Here is a 27,417-nt window from a genome sequence, read left to right as displayed (position 1 = left end):
TTAGAAGCAGACTCAGCTGGTGACGTCAGAAGGAGCCGCATTACAGCGCTGCCGGCGGAGGAGTCTGAACTTGAGCAAACTCCAAATTCGCTCTTGATATTTTTTTTTGGGGGGGGGGAAATACATATTACAACAGATACCGTGCAATTTCATAGTGTATATGCACATGCTTGGGAATATATTAGTAATATTATAGATTATAAAGAGAAAAAAAAAAAAACAGATGGGAGTGGGGACTACTTTTCTCAGCGGAGTGGTCCAAAAAACACCCGTGCTAACGGTGTTGCGCGGGCAGCGCATGCAGGGAGAGGTATGGTAAACGCAGACGAGTCGGAGTAGTCTGCCTCGCTTTACTTCGCCCGGAGCGCTTTTGCTCATGATTTTTTTCCCCCAAATCTGCTTTATTTACTTATTTTGAATTTTTCTTTTCATCTGGAGTTAGGGCTCTAGCTGAAAACACTTTTCTCAGTTTTTCTGAATGTGTGTATGAAAGCTCCGCAGAGCGAGGAGGCACGCAGCTGAAGTTGTGAACATGTCAATTTTGCCTTTCACTCCCCCTATCGTGAAGAGACTTTTGGGCTGGAAGAAGGGAGAGCAGAATGGACAGGAGGAGAAGTGGTGTGAGAAGGCGGTTAAAAGCCTTGTGAAGAAGCTGAAGAAGACGGGGCAGCTGGACGAGCTGGAGAAAGCCATCACAACTCAGGATGTCAACACCAAGTGTATCACGATACCGCGGTAGGTTAATGCAGAGGGTCCTCACACACACGACCACTCAGACAACAGGCTCACTTTTGCCCTTCTGTGATGGCTTGCTTGCTTTTGCCACTTTGACAGCAAGTCTGGACCTCTGTTCAGTCATTTAGGGTGGTATTCTGAAGGGGAACACCTCACCCCCCTCCCCCCCCTCTCTCTGTTTACTTGCTGAATAAGTCCTATTATAAACTGAATAAGAGGTCAGACACTTTAGCTACTAATTCTCAGCATTAAAAACTCCTCAATCTCACTCAGAGCCAATGTTATGAAAGTGGTGACTGCTGTAGTGCCCTGTAAAGCACTGCAACACTGTTAAAGCCCTGGGCTGCTCACTGCTGCCAGTCAGAGTGTGGATGTAATCTGTGTAACATGTGGACATGATGAGGAAAGGAGGTTCAGTCCTTCTCAAAAGTCTGTAGTTTTGTTTATCTCCATGAAGTGGACTTTGCTCAGCTCATCTTGGAGATTGCAGCCTTCTTCGTTGTAGCAGAGACCAGCCTAACCTCCCCCTATTGCCCTGTTTTTTGCCTTAACCTCTTATTTCCACCTAGGAAACTCAAAGTGGTTGCAATTGCGGACCTGGAGTTGCCTCAGTCTTCCACTGCCTCTCATTCTTTCCCCAGTTTGCGGTCTGCTGTCTGATAATGTTATATAACACACGACCTTAATCTCCACTGCTTTCTAGCTACTGTGCGTTTTCCATCCCCAGCTGTATCATCGATGGAAATGTGCCTGTTGTAATGTCTTCGCAATTGTCCCAGACTGCATTGTACCTTCTTTTTATTAGGAAATTGTAAAACTGCATGTTGTTGCACAGCAAGTTTTAGTGTGAATTTGTCAGCTTGACGTTCGCACTGCCTAGATAATCTTGTTATGTCACCCAGTGGCTGATGCTGACCGACTGCTTGCACTGTGGCTTTGCTCGAAGCAGTGCACTGGAGTACTAGTTCTCTTTTGTGGTAGCTGCCTGTCTTCGGTGGACACTTTGGCTTCTCAAGAACGTTTCAGGGTTCAAATTGAGAGTCACGTTGCTGCGCTGAGGCCTACACTGGTTCAGGCTTTTCTGGTCCATGGTTTTTCCTTGGCGAGTGTGTTTAGGTTCCACTGGTGTGTTCCAGCTGGTTATGGCCTTTAACAGTGGCTGCGGTTGCTGTTCTGACTGTAGAGAAGAGCAAGCTGCATTACTGTAAGCAACACCATCGCTGTCCGGCAGGAAAACACTTGTATGTGTAAAAGGTCAACATTTTCTTTCAGTGGAAGTCAATGTAAAAAGATTTTGGAGCATTTCTATTGGTCCTTTCCTTCTGAAATGTTGGCACAATGTAAAGAACAACTGTCAGATTTATATTTTGCAAACATGGAGATAGGTGTTTGTGTGACAACACAACAAGAAGCATTTCTTGGTGGAAAAAACGCTGCATAATTAAATAGTTAAGATGTAAAGAGAGTCATCAAGAGTGATTTGATTGAAATGATGATCCAGTGTCTACAATGCAAAACAGACCATTTATTTGCTGTTCAAATGACCAATAAAACTACAGATTTTCAATTGTATGTAATACTGAAAATGGTAGAAACAAATACACCAATTCATTAATTTAATAAACTTAATCTTAATAAATGATCCTCTATGTTTTACTTAAAGACCTGGATGGTTCTTTAGAGAACCAGTGTCATACAAATCTCCACATAAAGTAAAGGAAGCCTTGAATTGGAATAGGGCCTCCAGATTTGCGTGACCTTTTTGTTAGGGTCTCAAGCCAATACCCAATTTCGAACTAATGTCTTAGACATCAGGAAATGCGTAGAGCCATTCATAATAACCATTTTCTGAAATTACTGCATGTAAGAAAGCCTTTAGCGGCCTTGATCACTTCTGCGTCTGGTTTTTCTATAACCACTGTGGTGAACAGTTCTGATTCTGTAGTTTTTCCAGAGTGCTGCATTTCGTGTTAAACACTCTGAGAGATATTTTCTTACATCTTAATGATTGACTTAAGCAACTTTTGGAAAATGGGTGGAATTCCCCTTTAAATGAACGAACTGCCCGCGATACAGGTGTTATAAACAGGCGGTTCTGCACTCGCTCTATATATAGAAACCTTTGCTTTTATTTGGAGACTGAGTGAGCCTGTGGTGGTGGAAAGCGTGTTGCTCTGCAGAGCTAAACAGCTGTGGTTTTAGCCTACAGTGCCGGTGTTGTTTCCAAACAGCAGATAGTAGAGTGAAAGCAGGGCTCAGAGCCAGTGATCAGTCTTAGTCACTCAGGAGCAAGCCTGTGGCTTTGTGGTCAAGCCCACTGCTGCCCTTTTGGTGAAGCTGTGTTAGGAGACAGTCTGCGCCATTGCAAACACTCCTGCTGTTGGGAAATATGAGAAGAAAAGTTGATTTCGTTTTGGCAGACAAAAATAGCCCTTGTGAGCTCTGGTAAAACAGTTGTTCTAGAGGTAAACTGGGATAAATGCCCAGACGTGTTTAAGTAAAGCTTAGAAGTCACTTTTAACTAAGAAGATAATTGCTAATAGTATATTGCTCAAAGATATGACTAATCTAACTCAGGCTTCTAATCAAATGTTCTGTTAGAGCTAAATGCCCAGGCTTGTTTAAGGGAAACTACAAAGTTACTTTAAACTAACAATAGATAATCATTTATTATTCAAAGATATGACTAATCCATCCGCATTTAATAAAATGAATCATGCCTTATTCACGAGACTCTCTTTACTATGACCTTTCAGCTAATACAGATTTTACTCCCAGACTTTAGCATGTTTGCTGTTTCCCCTCAGGGTTGTTTGAGTATCCTGAATCAGCACAGTGTTCAACCCTGGCCTCCATTCGTGTCCAGTCTGTGGATGGCCAGACAGTGGCCTTTCTTCGGTTCTGTGCCCGGGCTCGAGGCGCTAGATTCCTCACACCTGTCTGCGTCCTCTCACACTGGTTTTCAGAGGGAGCGGGGCTGCAGGTCACTGCTAGCTTCCAGAATCCTGTCTTGCCTCTACATGCTGCGTAAGCTGGAACACTGTCAAAGCCTGCTGAAGGAAGGAGAGACAGAGAGGAGGAGAGAGAGAGACATTGTGTGCTGCTCAGAGTGAGGAGATGAGGAAAAGTAAGACGTAATTTAAAAGTAGCGCTAGTAGGCAACAGGAATTATAATTGCATGTCAACCTATGTTACAGTAGTAGCCTGACAAGGTAGTATCCATGTCACGTGAATTTACACAAGTATGAGTGTAAGCTGAAGCATGGCCTGTACATGGCCTGTGGGTTGCACCCACCTGGTGGGTTCATAAGTGTCTGTGAGTTCCGGACTATGACTTAGTGACACCTACATTTTGAGAGGGGTTTGTGAAACAACAGTGCAGTGAAGACAAGCAGAAGCAAGAAGATGTCTCATAGTTGGCCTTATTCAACAACAGTTGTTCCCTTTAAACTTAGAAATTTTAGTGTAACACGTTTGTGATTAAAACGAACAAAGGTGTTGTAACGTATGAGTAAAGTATAGTAAAATAGAGGTAACAAAGATAGTGCTATTACAAAGGTAGTGTAAAAGTGTTGTAAAGTACTAGTAAAGTTTGAGTTTGCTAAATGAAATAATCAAGAGCTGTTACAAAATATGTATAAATGTATTATACAGTTGTGTGTGTATGTATATGTATATATACATATAATAACTAGTTATAAAAGCTGTGTAAAAGTATTGTAAAGTTTAGAATTGTTAAATGAAACATACATAACAAAAAGCTGTATACAAATAATAAGAGTGTTGTAAAGTACAAGTAAAGTATAGTATTGCTCAGCAAAATAGAGGTAACAAAGATGCTATTACAAAAGCTGTGTTAAAGTACTACTAAAGTTTGAGTTTGCTAATTGAAATAATCTATATATATATATATATATATATATATATATATATATATGTATAAAGACTAGTTATAAAATCTGTGTAAAAGTATTGTAGAGTTTAGGACTGTTAAATGAAGCATACATAACAAGCTGTATACAAATATAATAAGAGTATTATTTAGCAGTAAATGATTGTTAAAATAAATGGACACAATGTATATGTGAAGTACAAATAAGATTTTTATTTTTATTTTTAGTGAAACAGAAATGTGAAATAACAAAACATTGTAATAAAAGGGAAGTTGCATAATAGTTATATTATAATTATAAGCATTATAAATGTGTCATAAAGAACATGTTATGGATAGTATTGTTAAGTTAAGCAGAAATGACTGCTGTGAAAGCTGTATTAAAATTAAAGTAGTATCATTAAACAACAGCAGTAAAAATAATAGAGCTGTTTTACTCGGTATATGAATACTTTAGACTGAGACCAACAGATATTGAAACCTAGTACTGATATTGATTACACTTTATCATATGATCACATAAAATGTACGTAATACTATGGATAAGATGTGACAAAACATGATCCTGTGTATTTTCTGTAGACACTCCATATGATCACATGTAAAATGGGTATGCGTTTTAACCCTATCTGGGGTCACAAAAACCTTGTTCTTTGACTAAAGTTCATCAGTAGGGATTCCCCCACTTAAAACCCTTCTAAAGACTAAGCTCACGTCTGAGACCCAGCCCTTACAGCTTAAAACCACAGCCAGATTAGTTTGAGGCCCTTTTGTTTTAAAAGCGATACTCTGCACCTGTTTGTGTCCTCCCTCAGCCCCACGCACATCCTGCTTGACCCAGCAGAGAGCCAGCAGTGCAGAGGATGTCTGCACAATGCATCTGTCTGTATCGGCGTTCTGAGAAGCCTGCTCTGTCTCCAATCGCAGTCTCGTTTTGCTTTACACGCCCCTCGCGAAGAGCTTCAAAGCGCGCAGAGCCGTGAAGAAGAAGCCCGTGAGTGTGGTGTGATTCAGTCGGCTGTGCAAACAAGAGCGGTTTATCAGTGAAGCCAGGGCAAGCGATGTCTGCTGTCACGACAGAAGTTGTTCTTTCCCTCTCCTTGAGGCTGAATGTCTGCACCCTGAGGAGGTGTCTGGCCTCAGGTTCTGCGTATTGAAACCCGATCCTGCATCCTGCGATTCAAAGCAGCTTTTGATAAGATATCAGTTTCCATCGTTTTTTTTTTTTTTAATTGATCTGCTTGGAATGTCTTGTGTAGGAGGGGCGCATCTTCAAAGCCAGGTTCGTCTGCAGGAGGTGAACCTGAGACGGTGGAAGATGAATCACGGTTATTGTTTGGAGGAGGCAGACGGTAAAATCAACATGCTACTGACAGCTCCAGTCGCTCTAGCGTTTGAGTGACAGGAGCTTTTGGTGTTCACTGTCCCTCAGTGCAGTTAATGATCTGTTGATAGTTTTTTGTCTTAGTGCTTTAGGACTTTTTCAGGTTTTTCTGTTCAACTGTCAAGGACTTCCACAGAGGGGCCGTGAATAAAACGTGGTCTTGGGTGAAATTGCATGTGCTACACTACACTGGTTCTTTGAACGATGACATGGAGAGAGTGTGAAGAACCTTTAAATTGGTAAAAAAAAAAAACTCTGCATCGGTTCTTCACACATATCTGTCTGTTTTTTTAATGGAAGTAGATAGAGATCAGATTGAAAATTAATTAGATTGAAAAACATAAGTGTGAGTAAGTTAAGACCCTAAGACCCCGTTTACACCTGGTCATGTGACTAGTATCTGGATTGTATCCTGAAAAGATTAAAGGTACATGCATTACATGTACTGGTACTGGGAGGTTGTATAGGGAGAGGTTTAGGTTGTACTGATAGGGGTTTAGGTTGTACTGGGAGAGATTTAGGTTGAACTGGGAGAGGTTTAGGTTGTACTGATAGGGGTTTAGGTTGTACTGGGAGAGGTGTAGGTTGTACTGATAGGGGTTTAGGTTGTACTGGGAGAGGTGTAGGTTGAACTGGGAGAGGTTTAGGTTGTACTGAGAGAGGTTTAGGTTGAACTGGGAGAGGTTTAGGTTGTACTCAGAGAGGTTTAGGTTGTACTGGGAGAGGTTTTGGTTGAACTGGGAGAGGTTTAGGTTGTACTGGGAGAGGTTTTGGTTGAACCGGAAGGTTTAGGTTGTACTGAGAGAGGTTTAGGATTAACTGATAGGGGTTTTGGTTGTACTGGAAGAGGTTTAGGTTGAACTGGGAGAGGATTAGGTTGTACTGGGAGAGGTTTTGGTTGAACTGGGAGAGGTTTAGGTTGTACTGAAAGAGGTTTAAGTTGTACTGGGAGAGGTTTTGGTTCTTGTTCAAAATATTTTTAGCCTCTAAATGGCGCAGTTCTCACTTCTAAAATATGTCACTCAGTGTGTGCATGACCACAGTGACGAGTTGCAGGTGCCAGGTTTGGCTGCGGTTGTGGTGAGGAGTAGCTGTGCATGCTCATTGTCTGTGCACACGAGCAGCAGTGTGTAGGGTTAGTGCGGGTTTAACATGAATGTGTTGTGAACGTGTGTGATCATGTGCAGGTGTATCTATTAAACTGCATGTCCAAATGAATGCATTCAGCTACTTTGTGTCTAGCCCCTGTAGAATATTGCCAATAGAATAGGACTCTCTGGAGCAGATAAACATGTACCTATTGGCACCATGCCTAATACCAGGCGTGGGCTAGAGGCTAGAGGTAGAACCCTCCAGCATTGACCTGTGGAGCAGTGGAAGATTTGTGTTCTCTGGAATGATGAATGGTGCTCCATTCAGTATGGGATGAGTTGGGGTGGTAATCATCCAGCATCCTGACCTCACTAAAGCTCTTCTTGCTGAATGCAATCAAATCTTCAACAAAAGCAGCATAAACTCTTCTTTAATACTGTTGATTTCTGAGGAAACAATGAGTAGGTAGGTGTCCCAATACTTTTGTCCATATAATGTATATCAGTTGACGTTTTTTTTTATTGCACTATTCAAATAGATGATAACCATACACAGATTTACAAGTATTGCAGTTAATGTAATAAGGTTTATAGTAATTTAGTTAATTGCAGTTAACATGGATAAGGGACGTGAAGGCAATGTGTGTCAAGCACATTTCATACAAAGGCAATCCAAAAGAAAACAGACATCTAAATATACAGAATTATACTTAATATACACCAAAACGGAATAAATCTGAAATAGACACAAAGGTACTTTTCCAGCCCTTGTTTAATCAATCAGTCTTAGTATTTAACCTTGTGAAAGTTAATTAATGAATTAAACCAAGGAAAACCAATGAGTTATTGCCATGGATGATTGGCAGTCGTAACTACAACATAGTCACATCATACACTATCTGGACAAAAGTATTGGGAAACATCTCATTCATTGTTTCTTCTGAAATAAAAAAAAATATTTTATCCCACTTTTGTTGGAGTAACTGTCTCTACTGTCAAGGGTAGTCTTTCTACTAGATTCTGGAACATTTCTATGAAGATTTGATTGCATTCAGCTACAAGAGTTAGTGAGGTCAGGATGTTGGATGGTCACCACCAAAACTCATCCCAACTCATGGCGACAATAAGTTTATATTTATCTTCCAAAGGGACTAGACAAGCTGTGTGTGTGTGTGTTTGCACATCTGTGTCAGCAATGGGTGCAACTTAACATGAATGCATTCATTAGAATAGGTGTCCACAAACATTTGGACATATAGTTTATGTCACTCTTTTTAGCATGATAACTTTTGAATTTGTTGGTTAGTTGGAAGTTGGTTAGCTGACACCAACAGCAAACACACTAAGCAGATGCTGAAACATGTATGATTGTTAAATCTGTATGAATTGTGTCAAATAAACTTGAGCTTCTTATTTTCCTGTGCATTTCTTTGATGCTTCCAGTGTGGTGTAGCCGCGGTTCGCTTTATCTGCTACCTGGGGCCAGGGATCCTCTGGTGCTGTGATGTGGAGCTTTGCCTCCAGTGTGCGGTTGCCTTTAGTCAGCCGTGGTAGTTCTTCTATGCTTCCTTCTTTGAAACAAACCTGTTCATTAATACTTAGTAACTAGGACTTCCCCATCATGCAACGCTACCAGCGCTAGGAAGATGTAGGCTAGTTTGTGCCTGCTCCAAGTCACATGAAGCCGACCAGTAGCTTCTTTTCCAGCTCAATTACTGGACAGCTGAACACGCTTAGAGGAGAATACTAACTCAGTAACTGCCAGGTAACAGACATTTGTACTGGCTTGCATTGCACTGATTGACAGGGAGAGAGGTCTTCCTACCCCCTTAAAAAGAGCACGGCCAGTTACATTCTCTGGGAGCCCTGGCAATAGGTTGGCTGTGGAATCACAGGGGACTGAATCAGCGCCCTCCTAAAGATTGGGTCAGCACTAGCTTACATTCTACATGAGGTATCATTTAAACCAGTGACTGTCCCATCCTTAATGTGTACATGTGTGTATGTGTATGTTTGTGTGTGTAATCCTGGTGTCGGTGTGTGTGTGTGTGTGTGCGTGTGTGTGTGTGTGCGTGTGTGTCCGTGTAGGCACTCTTGTTAGTCATCCCTCTGGAATGCTGTGTCTACCCAGGGGAGGGCGTGGGCCACTGCTTGGTTTGTGGTTGCTGCTGGGGTTGAAGGTTTAGAAAGCTCCTCGCCGCCTCCGTATCTGCTGGGATAATAGACACTCTGTACAGCAGACAACAAGCCTGCTTTGTGCTGCTCTGTCATCACGGCTGGGACCACGCGCACTACTACTGCCACTACGGGCTCTCAGGCAGCCGCAGACTGCCAGGCAAAAATAGCACTTCTTTGAGGCTCCGGAGTGTTTCAGAAAGGCTTGTAAATGGATGCACGTCTGTGTTTGCATTGGACGTGAGGAGGGGTGCTTAGCGAGGGATGTTTTGAAATTTGTCTGCACTTTTCAAGAGACTTTCTTTAAAGTCTGCAGTGAGACTAATCCGCGTAATCGCAGTAGCCATTTATTTATCCCATTTATTCAAAGACCAAGAGAGTATTGCCACCCTTTGTGTCCTACTTTTCAATTTTTATAGGATTCAAATTGTTTGTTGAAAGGTTGCATCAAGAATTCAGTAGGAAAACACACAACCATAAATAGATAAGATAATCTGGAATCCCTAACAAGTTATAGCATTTATGTTACGCTTTTTGCCATATTGCATATCACTCATGTCATACACAGTTGGTGATCTAATCTGAATGCTGTTGCATGCCCAGGCTCGTTGCAGAAATGAGGCACACTGCATCCAAGAGCGACACTAGACTTGTACAGGAACGTCTGTTTTTCAAATAGTGCTAGATGATGCAGTTTTCTTTTACTGTACAGAGCAGCAATGGTAAATGTAGAAGTTGTAGATGTTCTGGAAGGGGCTACATCTACTGGCTTATGAGTTGGAGAGTCAGAGTTTAATCTAATTTAATCTATTTTTAAACAAGCAATCTTTGTCCGTATGAGATTATTGTTGATTGGACAGTTTGCTATAGGAAAGGTATTCATCAAGGCTGTCAGAGTTCATATTCAAATATATGTCAAATTCACTAAAAAAAACAAAATTTTTAAATGTAGAAAATTTGCATGTTCGAAGCTCAGCAGCTGGTCCTAACACGATTCAACAAACTAGAAATATTAGAAAACAAAACATTCTTAGGTATGTAAATATACTTTCTATATATTCAGATCAGACAGCTCTTTAGCAGCACATTCACTCTGAATAAAAAAAAGTGCTTACTTTAAATGTTCCCTGGCAGAAGTTATCTACTTCTCTCTACACTGTGCAGGCTAATAATCATAAGTAAATAGTCATAAGATGACAACATCCTGCACCTAATAACTGAGGTTACACATAGTGCCCGGCCCATTTCTGTCACCCATACTCTAATCACCCACTACATTGCAAGCTCTTCATCAGGGTCATCAGGAAGGCACCGCTCTCTTCGTTAGATTCTTCAGACCACCCTACACCTGCTCATCCACTCACAAACTGCCATTCCCCGCCCAACCTCAGCCCTTCGTATCCACAACCATAAATCTTTCAGCTACTTCTGACAGTTTCTTCTACTCGTCTAATATATGTCTGCCACTCTCAGCCATCAGATCTGCATATTTTTACCTCTTTCTTTCATAAGCTCTATTGACTTCATCTTCAAATGGCACTGTTTGCTCTATAAATGAAACTATCCGTGTACAAACATATCCGGCCTTAGTGTAATTACTCCAACGTAGTATGAAACTTGTAGTTTAGTGCCTGCATCTGCCAATAGCTTCCAATCTCGTGCATCAGCCCATTTACCAATATTTGCACCCTGAACTCGTTCTACCACTAACACTTCTTGTTACATGTTATTAACCTCTGTAACAAGAAGCTGCTTCTTATCAAATGTGACTGCTATAGACCCACATACCTCATTGTGCCTCCATGTGTAGAGACCCTGAGATAAACTCACCTCATTACATCCTGACATAATGCCTAATTCCTAGCACATCATTTACAAAGTGGATCTTGGATTTCCCCATCTCACCAGTGGATCTTGGAAGGACGAGTAACTCCCACGTGAAACGTGACGCGGCTCATTGTAGTTAGATTAGCTGTTTGGCTAAGCGCTGCTACAGCCACCCACACTCATTAGAGTGTCACCGATTGTGTTGAGGAGGCTGGACATAAATGCAAGCCCTTTTGGCTACTTGTACAGAGACCAACAGGGGACACCTGACAGGGATAACAAGGGGACATGTCAAGGAGCCAGGAACACCTGAGGAGGAGGCAGGACCAAGGCAGGACCATGGGTAAACACAGAACAGAAGGTAGATCAGGTACACGGCTACATAAACAGACAATGACAGACATGAGGACAGCGAGGTGGGAGCAGGGAGTCTGACACAGTGATGTTGTCCAGGTTCCGTTGTCAGAAATCTTCTCTTCCCTGTTGAAGAGCAGCTAACAGATCTAGCTGTCTAATAGATCTAGAGTTCCCAAATTCTACACAGGCCTAAGGGCCATAGAGGGAGGCTGTCTGTCTCTTTTGGAGTTCAGTCTGCCATACTCTGCTCCCCTGCTGAGATTGGGCCCCCATAACCACCGCCAGCAGGCCAGTGATATCACCTACGGATCAGACTCCAGCTAGTTTCTGTTTACACAAGGAAGGCCCTAATGGCTTTAGCAGAGGGGGAGAAACCCAACCCAGTGGAGAAGATTAAGCCAGGTTTTTTACAAAATTGCGAGCTGCTTCGTTTATTCTGACTTTGTTTTTCACTGTAGGTGGAGTAGGTGATGACCCACCCACAACTGGACAAATACAGAATTACTCTTGCTTGAGGATCATGTTGTTTTGTTCTGTTTGTGTTGTTATTAATACATTGGTTCATCAGTATCATCTCAATTTGCTGTCAGTTTTATATTGACATTCAGATGATTGCACATCACTCATAGATACATACATACTGGTCCAGATATAATAGGGTCTATATCATGCAAAACCATTCCTTGTTTTTTATTTTTTATTAAGTGAGCTTGGTGTAGTGTGTGAACACTGTTAAATTCCTTAAAAACAGTCCTTACAGTCTCTGTATGGCAGGGGTGGGGATCTGTGGTATTGGAGAGCTGGATTCCTGCACAGTTTTGTGTTTTTACTGCTCAAACACACCTGATTCAACTCACCCAGGTTTAGTGGGTGTGTGAGAGCAAAGAATTCAGCAAACTATGCTGGACTCTGGCCCTAGGTTGCAAACTCTTTTTTTGTAAAGGCACAAAAAAGAAGTTCTGTTACATGATTTTATTACATGATCATATGTAATATGATTTTGGTCCACTCATCAGGAATTTTGGCACAGTGACAGTGCTTAGTGTCAGATTTAGATTATGGCAAAAAGTGAAAAACATCAAAAAAGGAGATACAAGGTTTGTGTGTCAACCTAGTAAAAAACCTAGTCAACCTAGTCAACCAACAACCGATTAAGATGAAAGATATAAGAAGTAAGGAGTCCTGATGTGAATAAGGTACAATATGAGGCGACAAGTCAGAAAATAGGTCATTTCAGTATAGCTTAAAGATAAAGATACTGTGAACAGCCTGTTTGATTCGAAGGGATAAAGAGTAGGGCTGAAGGGTTCTGGAAAAAAACTGACATTGCCATAGTTTTCTGTGATATATTGTGATATTAAAAATACAGGAAGTTTCACAAGATCTTACCAGAAGTCAGTAATCCAACATGTCACAATACTATTAATGCACTCAGTGTTCCCAAGATTGGAGTAGAATAAATGATATTGGGCAGGTAGGATCTGCCTCTGTTGGATATGTCATGGAAAATGACAACTGTATACATTTTCCTTTTGCATCAAGCAGCAAAGAAGTTGTAACATTTCATTAAATTTGCCTTACTTGACATTGCTTGTCCTGCGATGTGACTATTCCACATATCTACACTGTGATGTGATGCTAGAGTGCTACAGTAATGCTAGAGTGATATATTGAAAATGGTCATAGAAAATTCTGTACTGACTGTTTTTGATATATAAACCAATGCAATTGCCATAAGTGGACCCAGTGACTGTAGACAACATGGACAGCGCAACATATCACAATGACAAAACTGTCCATTTTACTGCTTCTGCGCCGTAAGCTCAATGAAGGCGATCTGAGACATGCAAGGTATGGGCGAAGGGGGCAGGTCTACCAAATGAGTAGGCGAGTAGGCTGGCTCCGCCTCTGGTCTGCAAAGACTACGGTTGCAGGTGGACATGGTGGACAGTTTTGGCTTAATTTCTACAGAACTCAAGGGAATGGAACCACAGCATCCATGGTTTCTACAGTCTTTGAGTGAGATTAATGATATGCAAGTAAAATGTAGCATATGAGCTCTTTTATAACCTGCTAGGCTACTTTTACTTGAAGCACTTGTGAAAATCCAAACGTGAGCTATCATTAAACTTCTTAAACACTTTACTGCCCTACAAGAGGAAACACACAGCTACCAACATATCATACAATGTAAAGTGTACTGCTTCAGGCTAGATTTGTTACAGAGTGGATTAGATTCATTGTTTTTACCCTCTGTTCCAACATTTTCTACTGATATTGGTTGGATACCTATACTTATTGAAAGTCTTAAGCCATCTCTACTTATAGGGAACTGACTGGTAGCTGGGAAATGATGTCTACTTGTGACTTGTTTAATGTGTTATATGCTTTTATTGTATTTGTACTGATAAACATTGGAAATTAGCTGTGACCATACCCTGAATTAGTTCTGTTATTGACCATAGCCTGCATGCTGTCACTCTACTGTCTGGCTTTGGAATCAGGGGGGAGGGTTGGAAATAGTGATTGTGGAAGGGGTATTTTGGGGGGCTCAAGGGCAGGAGGGTCAAAGGAGGGGTAAAATCTGGTCTGTCAGACCCTGTGCTTTTGTCCTCCCCCAACCTAAATAGCCTGCCTCTGTGCATCGCATTTGCATTCATCAGCAAGTTCAGCAAGTTCATGTCTTATGAAACTTCCAAAGCTTTCCCTTGAAAAGTGTCTGCAGTTTCCTCGTAGCTGAGGTTTCTTTTTCGCAGCATAACAGGATTATGTAATTTGACTGTACTTAATCAATAATTCTCCAAGAAGACTCAAGTTATTACTTTTGCTTTTGATAAACCCAAGTGAGGTTAAAAAAGCGTGACAGCATTTATGTAATGTGAAAAAGGAATGCAGCTTTTTTCACTCAGTACTGATACTGATAGCTGAACTCGAGACGAGAATGAGACTGAATACTGGTCTGATAGCAGTGCTACACTTTTTATTCCTTCATATAAAATGTGTAGAATTGAACAAATGGGAATGGGAAACAAAAACAGTAAGAAATGGTTGTGTAATCATGTCTGGTCATGTCTGACCTACACCCGGTCTGTTTAATAAGGTCAGTGTTGGTGGTGATACTGTGCTAATATATCAGATCAGTGCATCTGTAGTTAAAGAAGCAGTGTTTATTTGTTTATTTAATGCTGTATACATTTCTGGCTGAGACTTTACCAAGTAAAGTGGATATTAGTAGTGTGTTTTGTGGAGCTGTGCTGATCTTCACAATATCTGCAGACTCTCTGTTCCAGCTCTACAGATTAAGTCTGCCTGCTCGCTTCAGTCCTTGTGGGATCATGTCTTTCACCCCCACCCCTTCCACTTCCACCCCCACCCCCATTTCCCCATCTCACCAGTCTTTCCAGTCAAGTAACAGCCGGTTAAACCCAAGTAGGGGAGATCAGAGGGGTAGTGGGACAGACCTTCCCTCTGGACATGTGTGTTTTTGTTTTGTGTGCTTCTGCGTTTGTGGGTGGGACCTACAGTGCTGTTCACCTACTTCCCAAGCAGAGAAAAAAATCAATACTCCTTTTCAATATTCCCTTTTCCTGTAGTTCTTAGTGCTGTGACTTTTGTAAAAGAACTGAATAGTGACAAAGACAAGATTGAGCATTGAAACGAAAGAGCTTTTTCATGTTATTGTATCATATAATCCAAGTGAAGGCTCATTGCATCGAGACCATGACCTGAAAGTATTGTTCTGAGCCATTTCACCATCAGATGTAGAGTATATATCTATTCACATGCAGCTCATATGTACAGAGTTTATCCTGCTTTTGTTGGAGTAACTGTCTCTTTTGTCCAGGGAAGGCTTTCTACTAAATTCTTGAGCATTGCTGAGAGACATTAGACATGGTGCCAATAGGTTCATGTTTCTCTGCTTCAGAGAGTCATTTTCAAGCAATGGGTGTATCCTGAAGGTGCTGAATGCATTTATTAGAAGGGGTGTCCACAAACATTTGGACATTTATAAGCCTCTAGTTCTGTGATGTTCTTGAGTCGTCTTGCTGCACAGCTTGTTTAAAATCTGTTGACGAAGGTTCAGTGATATTTAGGTCAGGGGACTGTGAATTTGGTGATTTTAAGGTATGATTTACCTTATTATCCTGTATGCAGGTGTTTTGTGGAATCCATTCTTCCCTCCACACAATAGCGCAATAGTGCCAGAGCCACTGGCAGCAACACAACCCTAAAACATGATCCATCACATGCCTCACAATAGGCAAGGTGTTCTTTCCATGAAAAGCAGTACCTTGGCTGATTGAGTCATATTTTGACTGCATCAGTTCACAGAACCATCTGGCTTCTCTGGATGTTTAGCATTCTTCAGACATTGAGTTTTATGATGAGGTCACAGCTAAGATTGACTTCTTATGACTCTTACATGAAGATTGTGTTTGTACAAGCTGCGATGCCCCACCAGCTAAGCTTTAATGCAGGTGCTTGGCAGGCATATGGGAGTTTTGGTTTGCCTGTCTCATGAGCATACAAGCAGTTCTATCCAGTAGTTTTCTCCAGGAGTTCCAGATCTCATCTCAACCTCCACAGGTAAATACTGCAAAGCTGAAAAGGCTTAGCATGTTATAGCCTTCCTCTGTCTTGTGGGCATTGCTTTGCCTTTCACATCTGTAGACAGTTGCTTAGAAGAGCCCATGATGGGTTTGATGAGTCAGGTTTGAACTCTTAAAGAGTCAAGAGAAAGTTCATAATTACAACAGATAACATGTCTCAGGCCTTATTTGCTAAAGTTTGCAAAGTCTGGGACCTTTTGAAGCTCAGGGACCCTGTGTGTCCAAATGTTTGTGGACACCCCTCCTAATGAATGCATTCAGACACTTTAATTTACACCCATTGCTGACAGATGTGCAAATCACACACACAGCTTGTCTAGTCTCTATAGAAAAGTATTGCCATCTATCTGGAGCAGATAAACATGAACCTGATGCCAGGCATGGGCTAGAGCGGTATAAAGCCCCCCAGCACTGAGCTGTGGAGCCGTGGAACTGTGTTCTCTGGGATAATGGTTGATGCTCCATTCATTAGTTTTGAGAACATTCCGACCTGAATTCAATCAAACCTTACAGCAATACTATCATCAAAAGCCTTCCTGGACAGTAGAGATCATTACTTCAACAAAAGCAGGATAAACTCTTTTATATACCCTTGATTTCTAAAGAAATGAGTAAGCATGTGTCCCTAAACTTTTGTCCATATATTTCTTTCTCTGTCGCTGCCTGTCTGTCAAGAATATGGTATGTGTGCCCTGGATTCTTAAAGGGCTTGGGGAGCATTGCTGAACCAAGATGACCTTTTCCAACTCCCTCTCTCTCTCTGTCTCTCTCCCTCCACTCTCTCGCTCCTTTTCACTCACTCAGGGTATGTGGGGTAGGAGCGTGTCATGGGTGCCATTGATGCATATCTAAAATGCATAATGCAGCAGTCATGCATAATTCATGTGTGGAGTGGCTGGGGCAGGACTGCAGGGGATGGAGGTAAAGCCGTTCCTGAGGAGCTTCTGGTCAAAGATAGGGGTGTAGGAATGCTGTCATAATGAATCGTGGATCATAGTCATGTGAATCACGTTAAATAAGATATCTGATGAAGTTTGCAAATAAACCTCCCGGTTTAGACCTCGTTAGAAGCTTAAGCAACAACATGGACATAGTTAGGATTTTTTGTTTGTTTGTTTTGTTTAAAATATGGTTGTGAATCAGATCGAATGGAGTCGTGGGATGAGAGCATCGTTACACTCCTAATCACAGATTTGGCCTCTGAACACTGGGCCTGAATTGCAGTCAGAGCTGTTCAGCCGTCAACACCAATAACATTAGCCCACATTTCATTTCATTCAAAATCTGTGTGCACTGTTTCTTAAGGCAGCAACCAAGCTTTCATGAGCCCTTAGTGTTCATTCACAAAGTAGCTTTTGAAGGAAATTGTTGTACAGAAGAAAGGAAGTCTTGCGTTTTATTGTCAGAGTAAATGTTTTATTAAACTGTTGTTTTCTGGTGGTCTGAGTGAACTGTAGCTTCATCACAGCTCCGTATCCGCTTTCATGATGTTTTTAAGGCTATGCTTGATTGGGAGAGTGTGGTATAATGAAATTTTCTGCTGGGAAACTTGCTTTGTGACTTACATGCTCTCTCTTTTTGTTCTCTCTCTCTCTCTCTCTCTCTCTCTCTCTCTCTCTCTCTCTTTCTCTCTCTCTCTCTGTTGTCACTTTCCCTTTTTCTGTTCTCTGTCTTTCTCTCTCTCTTTCTCTCTCTCTCTCTCTCTCTCTCTCTCTTTCGCGCTGTTCATTTTGACTTTTCACTTTCTCCTTTTTCTTTTTTTCTTTCTCTCTCTCTTCTGTCACTTTCTCTGTTCTCACTTCTCTCTCTGTTCTCTTTCTCTTTGTTCTCTCTTTCTCATTCTATTTGATCTCTCTGTTCTCTTTGTTCTGTCTCTTTGATCTCTCTTTAGCCCTTTTTTCTTCTTTTCTGTCTTACTTTTAGCTTTCTCTTATTTCTCAATGTGTTCACTCTTTCTCTTTTATCAGTTTTTACCGGTTCTCACTCTCCTGTCTTTTTTATCTCTCGCGCTGTTCATTCTCACTTTTCACTTTCTCTTTTTTTCTCTTTCACTCTCCCTGTCTTTCTCATTTCTCTCTTTCCTCTGTCCTGTTCTCTCTTACTTTTCACTTTCTTTTCTTTCTCACTTTGTTCTCTGTTTTCACTTTTTTCTTTCTGTCTCTCTCTTTTCTCTCTCTGTCTGTTCTCACTTTCTGCTTTTCTCTTTCTCACTTTATTTGTTCTTACATCTCTCTTTCTCTTTGTTCTCTCGTCACTTTCTTTCTCTGTTCTCATTTCTTTTTCTTCATTCTCTTTTCTCTCTGTTCTCCATCTCTCTCTCATATCTCTTTCTCTTTATTTTCTCTTTTGCTCTGTTCTTCTGTTTTCTAATCTTTCTCTCTTTGATCTCTCTCTCTCTCTCTCTCTCTCTCTCTCTCTCTCTCTTTCTCTCTCTGTGTTTTCTCTGTTCTCTCACCCACAATCTTTCTTCTATGTCTTTTTCTCTCTGTCTATTCTTACTTCTCACTCTCTGTTCACTCTTTCTCTTTGTTCCCTCTCCCCTCCCCTCCCTCCCCTGCCTCCATTAACCTTAATTTGCCTCTGTAGCTGGTGTGGAGCACTGAAGTGTAAACCAGAGGAAATGACAGTGAGTTTACATGCACAGGCTGAAGCACAGACTTGCCCTTCCTTCTGCAGTCCGGCCACTGACCCTGGCTGTGTGTGTGAGTGTTTCTGTAGGGAAAATTAGGGCCCTGCTCTTGCTTGTATAAAGTTTTATTAAATAAGAGCTGTGGATTATTTAAAAAAAACAGGCCACGGCTGAATAAACCGAGAGCTGCATTACATAATTCATCTCTAATGGAGCTTTTTATTCTGTAGATTTGCTGTTGTAATTCTCTCTTTCCCTCTCAGTTTCACCCCCCCCTCCCTCTCTCTCCCTATCCCTCCCTGTTTTACGCACACACACATACACCCGCACACTTTCAATGGGACGTCTGGTTTTCTGGTTTTTACATCGTTTTTTTCCCCTCTTCACAACTGCCAGCGAAGTGAAAGCTTTGCTATGAAAAATTGAAAGCACATTTTGCAGCTGAGAGCGCTCTAGCAGGAGCTGGCAGAGTTCTCCTGGTGCCGGCCCCAGCGTCTGGGCTGGCCTGTCCCAGTGGGTGCAGAGGTGGACAGGCAAAGAAGAAGGTCCTGAGTAGGGGTGGGTGATGTGATGATATGGTAGATATGATATTATTATGATTTAGGTTATATCATGGTGTCATGAGAATATGAGTGTTTTTGGGGTTGGTACTGATTTTGCCATCAGCTCTGCAGACTCTGTTAGCCTCCTTCCAACCTGTTCTTCAATGGTCAGGACCCCACAGGACTGACCACCACAGAGTAGGTAATATTTGGGTGTTGGGTCATTCTCAGCACACTCAAAACACTGTGTCCACTCACTGTCCACTGTATTAGACATTCATGGGTAGATGTAATGTCAGAGACAGAAGCTCATCTGTTGCTGCACAGTTTGTGTTGGTCATCCTCTAGTCCTTCACCAGTGCTCGCAGGATGCTACTGCCCACACGACTCTATTGGCTGGATATCCCAGGCTGGTGGACTGTTCTCAGTCCAGCAGTGACGCTGAGGTGTCTGAAGTGCTGAAAATGACCCACCACCCAAATACTAACTGCTCTGTGGTGAGGAACAGGGTGAAAGGAGGCTTACAGAGTCTGCAGAGAAACAGATGGTCTACATTCTGGAATTATAGAGCTACAGAGTGCTCCTATATGGTCAGTGGAGCTGATAGAATGGACAGTAACTGTAGAAAGGAGTGGCCGGTCAGTGTGTGTTTGAAACTTCTGCTTGTTCAGCTTGAAACAAACAACAGAATGCTTTATTTGTTGTTTGTGTGTCTGTCTTTCTATTAATCATAAGTGTGGTGTGGACTTGTGTGAGTGTGTGTGAGGAAGATGCCTGCTGGTGGTCTCCTAAGCCCATGTAAGATGGTGTTAGCATGCCTGAGTGGATTCTGATGATGCTAGAGGCTTGCTGCTTGTCTGGAGCAACATAAGGAGGAGCTGCCTGCTTTATCAGCATGAAACTAATCGACTATATGGGGTTTAAAGTAGGGGCGCACAATCAGAATCAGCAAAGGAGCTATTCTTTTGCCCAAACAAGCAGCCGACAGTCTGTCAGTTTATTAGTTCAGTTTTGGCAGATCTGTTAAAGAATGTGTGTGTGTTTAATGGCTTTCTTTAGCCTTACAGTGTGAGCTTCAGGTTTAGAAAATGTCTAATAACAATTAGACTTATCATTTTCACATCACATCACAGAGAAACTGGAAGCACCCTTAGTTTAAACCACAGCTCAGGACAGCAGACCTTGTTTGGTTTCAAACACACCAAATAAACACAGTCTTAGGGCTTTCTGTATATGGATACTATCTGACTTTTTTTTTTTGTTGGGTCAAATCTTTCGCTTTTCTCACAATTTGGTACGGTCAGTTAACCCACCTGTTTGCAGCTTCCCCTAGCACTAGAAATGGTTCTTTCAGTGGAAGGACTTAACATAGGTCTCCTCCGATACATGCAAAGTCCGCCACTGCCTGTTTTTGACCTGCAGCCAATGTGGCATCGCCGAGCAGAAGGCTTGGGCTAGTGAGATATAAAACCCCCCAGCATTGAACAACATTCAGCCGTGGAGCAGTGGAACTGTGTCCTATGGAAGGATGGTGCCCCATCCAGTACCTTTGGTATGAGTTGGGAAATTGGGGATGAGGTGGGGTCATCCTGAACTCACTAACGCTTTTGTCGCAGTCAGATCCTCACAGCAATGCTTCTAAATCTAGTAGAAAGTCTTCCCTGGACAGTAGAGACAGTTACTCCAACAAAAGCAAGATAAAGTCTTTTTGTAATACCCTTGATTTTGGAAGAAACAATAAATGAGCAGTGTCCCGATACTTTTGTCTTGTTTAGTAGCACATGGCTTATTATATTGTAACAAGTGTAAAATATCTTCACTCTCTCGCTCTCTTTCTGCCAGGTCTCTGGACGGGCGTTTGCAGGTGTCCCATCGAAAAGGTCTCCCCCACGTGATCTACTGCCGGCTGTGGCGTTGGCCAGACCTACAGTCACACCATGAGCTGAGAGCCGTGGAGCTGTGTGAGTTTGCCTTCCACATGAAGAAGGACGAAGTATGTGTGAACCCGTACCACTACCAGCGCGTAGAGACGCCAGGTAAGAGACAGAACGTGATGTTTTCCTAGAACGTTGCTCACAGAAGCAAGGTCCTCAGGGTGCAGTAGGTCCAATAATAAAGACAACATTGGTAATTTCTTTGTGATCACAAAACTCATCTGTGTGTAATAAGCATACAAATGAGGGTGATATGTTCTGTATGTACAGAATGTAGTGAAAGCAAAACTATATGAAATTGTGGTGTGTGAGTGTTTGGTGTAAAAGACACGGTTTGTGGTCATGCTAATGTTCTCTCTGTCTGTAGTGCTGCCACCAGTGCTGGTGCCTCGCCACACAGAGATCCCGAGTGAGTTTCCTCCTCTAGATGATTACAGCCACTCCATCCCCGAAAACACAAACTTCCCCGCTGGCATAGAGCCTCAGAGCAATTACATCCCAGGTAAGTATATAAGTGTGTTTATAGGTGTGTAGTAGGATTGTGTTGGAATATGTGTGGGTGTATGAAGCCACAGAGCAGTTACAGCGAGGATACAGTGAAGGCGCTGCTTTATAGTTCATGAGAATAGAGATACTCCTGTCAGTAACTGGCATTACAGTATCATTAATATGCCCAGAACATACCAGAAACTCCTGTTGTAGACATCTGTGAAACATAAGGCTGTGAAAGTGGGACACAGCACAGCAGAGTCAGTACAAGTGAAACATAACTGGTTGCCACTAGGCTGTTACTATCGATTATATTAGAATCTGCAGATTATTTTAATGATTAATACTTTTTTCAATAAAAGTAGACTTAACTGAACAGTAACTATGCAGAGCCTTTAAAATATTCCAAAATACTGTACTGAAAAAGGTTAAAAAATAAAAACGTTTATGCAGGAAATTCAATGTAATGTTTTTAAATGTTTTTAAAATGTCTTAAAAAGAGAAACTTTTCAGAAAATTTGAAATACACTTTAAGGCAGTGATACATTATAGAGCTATGATTTCAGTGATTCAACCCCCATTGCAAATGAGGTTTATTAAAAAAAAATGTAAAAACGTTCAGCTGTTTGCAATAAACCAATCAAACAAGACAAATTTAAATAGCTCAACAGAATTAATGAAACAAGTGTTCAAATTTAACACAAAATGCCACTTTCAATGCAGTCTCAGAATTATTTAACCCTTTTATTACAAGTATCTTTAGTACTTTAGTAGAACATCCTTTTGCTGTTACTTGACGCATAGCCATACGCCAGCTTCTGGCAGCATTCCTGAGGAATCTTAGCCTGTTCCTCATGGGCAGAGGCCTCCAGTTCATCCAATATTCTGGGGTTTGCATGCTGCAGCCACTGCAAAATTTTCTATGGAGTTCAAAAATGTAGAGGGCAAGATGTATTCAATCAAGTATCAGGAAGTTTAGGCATCATTTGACCTCCCAACAGGACAGTTATCCTAAGCATACCTCAAAGTCCAACCAAGACTTTAGTTTCAGAAGAAGTCCTGGAAGATTCTGGAGTGGCCGTTACTGTCGCCTAACTTGGAGCACATAGAAAATCTTTGGTAGGATTTGAAAAAGGTGGTTGTAACACAAAATATTAGTGAACTTGAACTATTAGCCATGAGGAACGCTGCCAGAAGCTGGTGTATGGCTATGCATGACATTTGCAGCAGGTCATGAGAGCAAAAACGTGATTTACTAAGTACTAAAGACGCTTGTCACGAAGAGGTTGAATAATTCTGAGACTGCAGTCATCATTAAAAGTGGCATTTTTAAGAAGCCACTTGTTATATTAGTTAAGCTGTTTAAACTGCTATTCTTTGATTGATTTATTGCAAACAGCTGAAAGTTTGTACATTTTGCTAATAAACCTAATTTGCAATGAGGGTTAATCATTTCCATTGCAACTGTATGTCATTATACTATATATCATTATAACTTACTGCAGAAACAATAACTTATAGTAACCTGAGTTACCTGAGGAGTAGCCTGTTAATGTTAGCTCTGTCCTCCGAGGTGTTCAACCTAGACCTTTAATAAAACATTACATGGGAATTAATGTGTACTTCATATATAATATATATAATATATAATACATAAGAAGCAGTAAACAGACAGGCTTTCTCATTTTTAGTGATGCACACACATTTGAGTGCTATTGGTTCCCTTTGTGGAAAGGGCTCAGACTGCTAAACATGCCTTTCTAATGCTCTGCAGAAACCCGGTATAAAACTTTAATTTACAAGCTAACCATAAAGTCAGTTCATAGAGAATGTGGATTTTAAATGATTAATTTATTTTAATTAGTAATTTATTTACATTTGGCAATCATGAGAGCCACTAGAGTACTCTCCGCTTTTGAGATTATTTATTTGTGTGCTTGCATGCTGACTGTTTCCAACATCTAACTGAATAAGCCATGTCTATAGTCCCAGCTCCTTTTGGTAGTGGAGGCTGCGGACAGTGGTAAGCTGGCAGGCATAGGGAGACAGAGCAGGCCAAGCAGACAGACAGAGAAACAGTTTTGCTCAAGGCCCCCATTTCCTCAGTCCACTCCAAGCAGCCCAGCTGCCCGGCCGTCCAGCCACCCTGCAGTGGCCAGCAGCAGTAATACTGCCTCATACACACGGAACGGAGGCACCCCGGGGAGCAGTTCGAGAGACCAGCAGACACTGCCTCATAGACACACACCTACACACCCTCAGAGTGTGTGTGCTTGTGTGTGTGTGTGTGTGTGTGTGTGTGTAAATCTGAGACCTGATCAGGCCTGACTGGTACTACTAACTTTAAAACTGAACTGAATTCACTTTGCATGCATAAACAGAGACGAATTTGAATTGGATTCAGTACGATGCAGGGGTGTCTCAACTGAACACATTAATAAGGAGTAAATAAGGATATTAGAAAAAAGAGAGAGAGTCTGCAAGAGAAAATGAAAATGAATGAAAGTATGTGACAGTGGGGGGAAAAAATAAATAAAAAAACAATTGAAATCAATTCTACTCCAAGATCCAGCATTGGACAACAAACTCAAGTCTGATGTGTATGAAAATTATTTTTTGGGTGACACTCCTTCGAAGTGCTTTACATTAAGTAGATCAATTATGCAAAAATAGAAATAAATAATAACTAGATTAGATAAAACTGTAAAATAAAACACCATGTGGAATTAAGGAGTTCTTGGCTTTGCTAGATGATCTTTTTTATATTAGAGTAATTGCAGCACCAACTTTAAGAAACTAATCACAGAAGAGTAGATTAATACATCAGCAAAATAGATGCTTTTATTGACCAAGTATTAAAACTTTAACCTTTTGAACCCTTGGTGTATTATTCAGTTATTATTCCAAATGCCAAAACTATTGTGAGTTATTAAGCCATTTAACTATTTGGATAGTAGATATTGTGGAGTTCCACAAGGTTCTATTTTGGGGCCTATAAAACTGATGTTAATTATGAAAGTAATAGCATTATAAGTGTGGGCTGCAGGGTCTAACCTTCATGGTCAAAGGGGTTAAAGGAAATTATACATAAGGAAAAGTCTCCTAAGCTTTGCACGTGCCATATCTGCCTCAGGGAGTATCCTTGACTTGCGTCATTGGAATAGTATTTGATTCAGGGTTTGGAAACGTGGTCAGTTACTGTAATACAGTTGTTTGCTTTTCCATTTCCTGGGCAGAGCTGAGCATCTGCTGCTGCAGTTGAACTGTTGAGAGTACATGTGGGCTTGCGGCCCTCATCCTCACCTTGCTCTGGGTGTGAATTTGTGTGTCTCAAAGCAGATAACTTGACAAACCCACCCCAGCCGTTAGTCTGGGACAGTGGTGTCTGTGTTCCTGTCTCTTAACATGAGGACTGAAGAAGAGTCAATTAAAGCAGGCATGAGGCTGAATATCATATCAGCTCAGTACAGTAATTAGGAGTCACTCGTGAGCTTAGCAATAGCACACAACCTGCAGAAGATACGTACTTCTGAATTGTGAAGAACTGCTGCTGAGCAGATGAAAGGAGCTATTCAGGATGTAGACAGGTGTGTGAAATTCTGCCGTATAGAGAGGAATACACATCACATGGTTTACCACAGGATGCAAAACACTGGTAAGCCTCATGAAGAGGAAGTTGAAGTTACGGTTTGCTAGAAAGTACAGAAGATGATAGCCTGTAGATGTTTCAGACCAAGTCATGGTGAACTGAAATTACTGGCCTTGCGAGAAGCTACACTGCATTTGGGAATGACTGTGGGTCACAGGTTCCAAGCAGTAGTACATTTGTACCGTTCATCATTTGTACTTATGCTACCTTGTCTGCTTATTATTCTGGTGTTAAATGTTTTTCAGAGAACCTGTCATTTGTTTATCTCTCAACAAATGGCTGTAACGAGAAGAAAGTACAGCAACATAAATAAATTCTCTTAATTCAATGATGACATTTAAAGTTATTGTTTCAATTCAGAACTAATGAGTTGGAGTTCAGAGCCAGAGCCACAAGACCACTTTCCAATTACTTCCAGTCTGTTCTGTATACCCTCAAACACTGGGAAGGCTTGGCATTCATAACAAAAGCCTATAAATAAAAAAAAAATCACATTTTTAACCATATGTTCAGAGATGGTCTTAGCTTTAAAGCTTTAATGCAAATAATACATAAGGGCTTCTATTTTGGTGGCCTGTGAAACTGATGGTAATTATGAAATTTATGTTGTTATGAGAGTGAAGAAGTGTGGGCTGCAAGGTCTAATCCGCAGGTCAAAGGAGTTAAAGGAAATTGTACGTAAGGAAAAGTCTCTGAAGCTTTGCATGTGCCGTATTTGCCTCAGGGAGTATCCTTGACTTGCGTCATTGGAATAGTATTGGATTCAGGGTTTGGAAACGTGGTCAGTTACTGTAATACAGTTGTTTGCTTTTCCATTTCCTGGGCAGAGCTCAGCTTCTGCTGCTGCTGCTGCTGCTGTTGAGCTGTTCAGAGTCTGACTCCAAATGGAAGTCTGAGGAAAAAAAAGACCTGTTGACTGATTGTCTATTAACAGGTCTTTGTTGGAGCACATGTGGGCTTGCGGTTTCTCATCCTCACAATATGCTCTGTGAGTGTAAATTTGTCTGTGTCTGCATTTCTGACCATATGTGTGTGTGTGTGTTTCAGAGACACCTCCTCCAGGTTACCTCAGTGAGGATGGGGAGACCAGTGACCATCAGATGAACCATAGTATGGACACAGGTGAACCATTTAAAAAAGGCAGAATGCCTGCTCTCCCTGATTTCTAATGTTCTTCTGTGCCTGTTATTTACCTACATAATTGCACATCTAATTACATGACATTTAATTATCATTACATTTACACTTATAACAACCAGTGGTTGATGGCAGACCGGGGAGTTGATTACCCGGCCGTGCAAGCACACCGCACTACACCAATAAACTTACTTCCTAACATACTTTATTTCCATAGGATCTCCAAATCTGTCCCCAAATCCTGTGTCTCCAGCACACAACAACTTAGGTAAGACCTTTAATTGTGTGCAGATGGTTATGTATATATATATAATCGCAGCTGTCCGATAAAAAACATGTATCGCCAAAATGGTGACTTTACAGGAGAAGGCAAAATGTTCTGTGCTTTGAATGAAAGTCAATGGAAAATAAGAGTTTATCCCAAGTAAGTTTGAGCATTTCTGTTGGTCCACTCAGTGTACAGAACAGCTACAGGGTTCAAACAATAAAGAAAAGAAAACAGAAAAATACATGGATTTCATTGGACAGGAGCAAAATCTGTGGGTATATATACACATGCATTTTGTGTTTTGAGTCTGTCCCTCCGTTGGATGTCCCAGAGGAAGCAACAGCTGAATGAACCTTTTGTCTTTCCTCAGTCCGATCTCTGCTCTAGCACTTGGACAAATACCGCCCATGCTTTTCGTGCATTACCGTATCCTGTCCCTCATTATCTGAAGTGAGAATCCCACAGGGCGCTTGTCTTCCTCACTGCTGAAATAATAAATACCCCAGTTCCCCATGCTTCAGCTGGGCGTTTACACTCATCCAGCCTGGATCCCGAAGCCCTTTTTAATCTTTCTTTCTTTCTTGTTTCTTTTTTTTTCTTTTCTCTCTTCTTTTCTCATTCCTTCTCCTTTTTAAGCAGTTACAGAAACTGCTGGTGTGTTTATGAAGTGCTTTGCCATAAGGCAGTAATTTTCTCCT

The 27,417-nt window shown here is 41.3% G+C and overlaps 1 protein-coding gene across 1 annotated transcript in view; it reads left to right on the top strand.

The window, feature by feature from the left end:
- The first annotated feature begins 319 nt into the window (after positions 1-319).
- Positions 320-27,417, top strand: part of smad3a (SMAD family member 3a) — a 34,423-nt gene continuing 7,325 nt past the window's right edge. Inside the window, exons 1-5 of the mRNA XM_072671071.1 lie at positions 320-735; positions 21,085-21,278; positions 21,544-21,678; positions 26,362-26,436; positions 26,669-26,719. Coding sequence (XP_072527172.1) covers positions 533-735; positions 21,085-21,278; positions 21,544-21,678; positions 26,362-26,436; positions 26,669-26,719 — 658 coding nt within the window. The 5' untranslated portion in view covers positions 320-532. The remainder of the gene's footprint in view (positions 736-21,084; positions 21,279-21,543; positions 21,679-26,361; positions 26,437-26,668; positions 26,720-27,417) is intronic.

This window comes from Salminus brasiliensis, chromosome 25 (genome assembly GCF_030463535.1).
Source record: "Salminus brasiliensis chromosome 25, fSalBra1.hap2, whole genome shotgun sequence".
Lineage (NCBI taxonomy): Eukaryota > Metazoa > Chordata > Actinopteri > Characiformes > Bryconidae > Salminus > Salminus brasiliensis.
Note: the sequence above shows the minus strand (reverse complement) of the source record. Positions and strands in the feature narration are given on the sequence as shown.